Source organism: Pelobates fuscus, chromosome 11, assembly GCF_036172605.1.
Source record: "Pelobates fuscus isolate aPelFus1 chromosome 11, aPelFus1.pri, whole genome shotgun sequence".
Classification (NCBI taxonomy): Eukaryota; Metazoa; Chordata; class Amphibia; order Anura; family Pelobatidae; genus Pelobates; species Pelobates fuscus.
In genome coordinates this window covers 6,012,955-6,019,336 of record NC_086327.1, presented here as the reverse complement: position 1 = coordinate 6,019,336, position 6,382 = coordinate 6,012,955, and the positions used below count along the sequence as shown (strand labels likewise).

The 6,382-nt window shown below is 45.6% G+C and overlaps 1 protein-coding gene across 1 annotated transcript; it reads right to left on the bottom strand.

Moving 5' to 3' along the window:
• Nucleotides 1-2,056: 2,056 nt before the first annotated feature.
• LOC134577441 (proline rich transmembrane protein 1B-like) lies at nt 2,057-6,075 on the bottom strand. Its single transcript, XM_063436173.1, has 2 exons — nt 5,716-6,075; nt 2,057-2,317 (listed from the first exon to the last, which is right to left on the bottom strand). Exons 1-2 carry the CDS (start codon nt 6,007-6,009, stop codon nt 2,057-2,059), a joined length of 555 nt encoding a protein of 184 aa, XP_063292243.1. The 5' UTR covers nt 6,010-6,075.
• Between the last annotated feature and the right edge of the window lie 307 nt (nt 6,076-6,382).

The following is a 6,382-nucleotide window of genomic DNA, read 5'->3' as shown; positions in this document are numbered from 1 at the left end:
AGCATGGTGGTGGTCTGCCAGTCCGTGGCTCTCCCGCTTGGTGAGTGGATGCCTAGGCCCGGTCTGCTGAGGGGGAGGCCAGGAGGTGGCCAAAAGCCGTCTAGCAGGGCCCCCAGGGCGTCCGGTGTAGTGGTCGTAGGGCCTGCTGTGGCAGTGTGTGGCAGTGACAGGCCTCGCGTTGCTGATCCTGGTGCGGTCGCCATCTTGTGAGGCTCCTTTCCTGCGCTTGTGTAGCTCAGATTTGTTTTGCGCGGCTGCAAAGTTTGGAGCTGGGTTCGCCGTCTCTCAGTGTTGCTCGGCCGGCAGGTTTGAGCCGCCTTGTTGGCTGTGGGCGGGAGATAGGAGCAAATCTTCCCTTTGCCGTCGGTGCACATGGCGTACGCCATTTTAAGTGTGGCGGGCGGGCTCCCTGGCCTCAGTTGCCGTGTCGTGGTCAGTGCCACAGAGTGAGGACCGGGATCACCCCCCCGGTCCAGAGGGGGGGGAAACGAAGCCGGACCCGCTCTGATCTGCGCTCGTGGCTGGGTTCCGTGGCGCAGGATAGTGGGGCAGCGGCCGTCTGCCCCACTCACCGCAGGAGAAGGCCCTGGTTGGGGCAACATGTTTCTCTCCCCCCGGGGGACTGAAGCACAGTGAGCCAGCCTCTCCCCGGGTCCAGCAGTCTCTCAGCCTCGGGTAACTGCTCTGACGGTCTGATTTTAGGCGATGAAATTTGGTTTTAGAGGGTGACTTTCAGTGATTTGCAGGAGCTGCTCAGGCTTGCGACCGTCCAGCTCGGCGGTCCGGCCCCGCCCCCTTATCATATATTTTTATACGCACTGTGACAATTTTTTCTCATAATAAACATTCATTTATTAAGTTCTGCCTTTGTCTGGTAAAGGATCACGTTACCTGAAGAGACTAATTAGTATTTTGTCATTACATAGATATTGTGCTAAGTAACATTTGGTGGGTTTTTATTATTGATTTACCTGGGGGACCAAGGCACCCCATTTATAAATTGTCTTGGTGATGGCAGCATTAAAATAGTAATAGTTATAATATTATGTTTAAGTGTGGGTGGTGTTAAGGGGGATTTTGTTATTATTTTCGGTCTAGTGCAGACACATAGTGAACCCTTTCACCACCACAACTACGTCACACACAGCCTTGGAATAGGGTGCGTTCGTGACACCCACATTCACTTTGTTCATTGCATTTCTATGTATCAGATACAGATGGTCTGCACTATATTTGTTTTTATTATTTTTCACAAATTATAATTATAAAATGAAGATCATTTGTTAAGTGTATTTAAGATAGTTAGATTCTTCCTACCCCACATGAAGACACCTCCCTCCCTTGACAAGGACATTTTTGTCAAAACGTTGGGGGTTTCTGTTTCTTTGTGTGGGTCTGCTCTTCCTCTTAATTCCACAATTCTTGGTCCCATGTTGTTCTGGTAGAAAGGATCTAATTATATGAATGCTCTGCTTCCGCTTCCTTCTATAAAGTCCACTATAAAGATGGTAGAATGTTAACTAGTATGTATTTATTGCCGTTTTGTTAATGTCATGTGGTGATTCTGATAACAATTGGACATAATAAAGAATATTGTTTATACTTTCCTGTGCTCCTATGTGTACATTTGACCATCTACGGATTGAAAGATGTTTTCTGCCTTTTTATCCTGCCGTAGACTCTGTAGTTACAGCAGACAATTGTGACCACCAGCTACAAAGATCTATCGCTGCTCCCACTATCACTGCAGCTCCTTCTACCACAACTACTTCTAACTTCATGAGCTGTAAGCCATAATCATCGCACTAATGACAAATCACGGCTTGAACTATCTTGCTTTGCATGTAATGCGTCTATCTCATATATTAGTTTCCCCCTTTACGTTGCATTACTGAAATAAATGAACTTTTGCACGATATTCTAATTTTTCGAGTATCACCTGTATATACTGACATGTCTACATTACAAAACAGTGCACTCAAAGGCTATTATACATGTAATCTTTTATTTTAAATAATAATAGAAAGTATTTGATTTGTTTGTTTCTGGCTTTACGTCAATAGCCATTTATTTCAGTGAATCCATTGAGCTGATTGAATCCATTGAATTCACTGGATCCATTGTAGATGTTATGGACATTATCATGATGGGACGAGGAAGAATAAATGAAGATTATTAGTAACACATATATCACGTAGGCAACCCAAACAATGTTCGCAGCGATCCCCAATCCCAGAGCCACCATGTTCAGTGAAAACGCAGTGCGTGAATCGCTCGCCGCTGAAATCATGTCTCCGCGTCTCAATGAGTCCCGCGTCTGAGAGGAAAAGAAATGACATAATTATGTTTAATGGTACAAAACACCATCAGATTGCGCACACAATGTCATTCCTGGAGCTTCCAAAAATGGCAACAGGACATATAGCAAACATTGACTGTGTGAGGGCATTATACAGTAAGTACACATTCCATCATCACCTAGGTACACAGGACATCAGGCACGTGGACACAGTGATACACACAGTGATATACATCAGGCACGTGGACACAGTGATATACATCAGGCACGTGGACACAGTGATATACACAATGATACACATCAGGCACGTGGACACAGTGATACACACAGTGATATACATCAGGCACGCGGACACAGTGATATACACAATGATACACATCAGGCACGTGGACACAGTGATATACACAATGATATACATCAGGCACGTGGACACAGTGATATACACAATGATGCACATCAGGCACCTGGACACAGTGATACACACAGTGATATACATCAGGCACGTGGACACAGTGATACACATCAGGCACGTGGACACAGTGATATACACAATGATACACATCAGGCATGTGGACACAGTGATACACACAGTGATATACATCTGGCACGTGGACACAGTGATACACACAGTGATACACATCTGGCACGTGGACACAGTGATATGCACAATGATATACATCAGGCACGTGGACACAGTGATATACACAATGATACACATCAGGCACGTGGACACAGTGATATGCACAATGATATACATCAGGTGGTCTGGGTGCCAGATCCCTCTAGTTTTAACCCTGCTATGTTTCACTGAGGGTTAATACAGCCTCTAGTGGCTGTCTCACTGACAACCACTAGAGGAGCTTCCACGATTCTCACTGTGAAAATCACAGTGAGAAGACGCTGGACGTCCTTGGTAAAGCATTGAGTAATGCTTTCCTATGGGCAGTTTGAATGCGCGCGCGGCTCTTGCTGCGCATGCGCATTCGGAGCTGAGAGGGGGATCGGGACGGAGGGATCCCCAGCGCCAAGGGAGTCCGGCGCTGGAGAAAGGTAAGTGCTGAAGGAGTTTTAAACACACACTCTCACGAACAGACGCATACACACTAACTAACAGACACACACATTTACTGACAGAGACACTCAGCAACATACATACATACACACTCACTGACAGTCAGACACACATACACACTCACTTACAAAACATACACTCTGACTGACAAACACACACTCACTAACAGACATCAAACAGACTCACTAACAGACACACGCAAACTAACACTCAGTAACAGACACACACAGTAACACACTCACTGACACACACACTCACTGACACACAAACTAACACGTGGACACAGTGATACACACAGTGATACACACAGTGATATACATGAGGCACGTGGACACAGTTATATACACAATGATATACATCAGGCATGTGGACACAGTGATACACACAGTGATATACATCAGGCACGTGGACACAGTTATATACACAATGATATACATCAGGCACGTGGACACAGTGATACACACAGTGATATACATCAGGCACATGGACACAATTATATACATCAGATTTTATGTTGTACATGTAAACTGTCTCTAGCTGCCACTAGTACTACAGGGTCAGAATAGGACATAAAACAGAACCCACATTGCAAAGCACAGAAGCCACTTTAAAATCAGAGAATCAGATGCCTTAAGAGCTGATGATCCACAAAAAAATAAATAAATAGTCCTGTGTGTGACAATACCCAGCTTGTGTCTATTCCCACTTCACCTCCCCTTTGCCCTCTCTCTGTGCCCTCATACCCTTTGAGTCTCTGTCAATGCCACCACTTGTGTATTCCCATACCCCCACCAAACACAACCCATCCTGGGCTTGGGTGTCCTGGGCTTGGGTATGTTGGGGGTGAGTGTGCTGGAAGTAGGTGTGTTGGAGTTGAGTTGGGTATATTAGAGGTTAGTATGTTGGAGGAGAATGTGCTTGAAGTGGGTGTGATGGAGTTGAGTTGGGTATATTGGAGGTGGTTATGTTGGGGGTGAGTGTGCTGGAGGTTGGTATGTTGGGTATGTTGGAGGTGGGTATGTTGGGCGTGAGTGTGCTGGAGGTTGGTAGGGTGGGTATGTTGGGGGTGAGTGTGCTGGAGGTTGATATGGTGGGTATGTTGGAGGTGAGTGTGATGAACTTGAGTATGCTGGAGGTGGGTATGTTGAAGGTGAGAGTGCGGGAGCTGGGTGCGTTTGAGTTGAGGTGGGTATGTTGGAGGTTAATGGGCCGAACAAGGGTATGTTGGAGATGCATGTGCTTCAGGTGAGCGTGTTTGACTTGAGGCTTGTATGTTGGAGGTTACTATCGTGAATGTGGGTTTGTTGGAGGTAAGTGTGCTAGATGTTGGTATGTTGAAGGTGAGTTGGGTATGTTGGAGATGAGTGTGCTGGATGTGGGTATGTTGGAGCATATTGGAGGTGAGTATGTTGGAGGTGAGTGTGCTGTAGGTGGGTATGTTGGAGTTGAATTTGGTATGTTGAAGGTGAATATGTTGGAGGTGAGTGTGCTGGAGGTGGGTATGTTGGAGTTGAGTTGGGTATGTTGGAGGTGAGTGTATTGAAGGTGAGTATGTTGGAGGTGACTGTGCTGGAGGTGGGTGTGTTGGAGTTGAGTATGTTGAAGGTGAGTATGTTAGAGTTGAGTGTGTTGGAGGTGAGTGTGTTGAAGGTGGGTATGTTGGAGGTGAGTGTATTGAAGGTGAGTATGTTGGAGGTGAGTGTGCTGGAGGTGGGTATGATAGAGTTGAGTTGGGTATGTGGAAGGTGGGTACGTTGGAGGTGAGTGTGTTGAAGGTGTGTATGTTGGAGGTGGGTATCTTGGAGGTGAGTGTGTTGAAGGTAAGTATGTTGGAGGTCAGTGTGCTGGAGGTGAGTGTGCTGGAGGTGGGTATGTTGGAGTTGAGTTGGGTATGTTGAAGGTGAGTATGTTGGAGGTGAGTGTGCTGGATGTGAGTATTTTGGAGGTAGATATGTTGGAGTCGAGTTGGGTATTTTAAAGGTGGGTGTGTTGAAGGCGAGTATGTTGGAGGTGAGTGTGCTGGAGGTGGGTATGTTGGAGTTGATTTGGGTATGTTGGAGGTGAGTGTGTTGAAGATGAGTATGTTGGTGGTGAGTGTGCTGGAGGTGGGTATGTTGGAGTTGAGTTGGGTATGTTGAAGGTGGGTATGTTGGAATTGAATTGGGTATGTTGAATGTGTTGAATGTTGGAGGTGGGTATTTTGGAGTGGGTGTAAGCATTTTCCAGGGTTGCCTGATTGTCATTCCAAGACGTAACAACAACTATTAACCCACATTGGTGCAATACCACCATATCCCTTGGCAGAACAAATCTCAAGCTGAAACAAGCACTGAGACCTCTTTACCTTGCAAGAGAATACAACAGCAGCGATTCCGACGGGGAAACAGCACAGGATCAGGTTCATGATGGACAGGCCTAGATAATCCCTGTAGGTCGGTTGAGGAATAACCATTACATTAGGCTGTGTTGTGACCAGGGTCGGCATTGGCACAGCCTGTTGAGGGTTATAAGATGACATTGGCTGTCCATATTGGTTTGACAGTGGGTAATTATTATTGCCAGGCTTAATGCTTTCCCCTTGGTTACCCAGATTGGATAAACTTGGTTTTAAATATGTGAACCCCCTCCCAGCCTCCATTGGATGACAAATGCTCTTTCTATTTCCGAAGTCTCTCTGTAGACACTCTCTCACGTTAGAGTTTTCTTCTATACGATCAGCCGTTTCTTCCCCCTTTTAAAACACCTGGCATGTTAAATACAATTCCACGGTCACTCCCAGATAAGCAAACACTGGACTTATTTCATGTAACATTTAGAGGACATGAATGTCAGATAAAAGTAAATAAAAAATGGCTGTTGTTTATCACGAAAGGTCGTGTCTAGTGTTTATCGTCATGTGCCATTAATTAAAGGGACAATTCAGGCACACTCTTTACATGCATGTCGAAGGTTATCTTAAAATAACCTTCAAATATGTTTTCTCCTTGCTTCAAATTTTGTAAATGAAGAAA

Bases quoted from the DNA above. Each gene is read 5' to 3' on its own strand.
- LOC134577441 (XM_063436173.1), bottom strand. From the start codon at position 6,009: ATGGAGGCTGGGAGGGGGTTCACATATTTAAAACCAAGTTTATCCAAT. The intron at 2,318-5,715 runs GTAAAGAGGTCT...TTTTCCTCTCAG, and splicing joins CTGTTGTATTCTCTTGCAAG to ACGCGGGACTCATTGAGACG.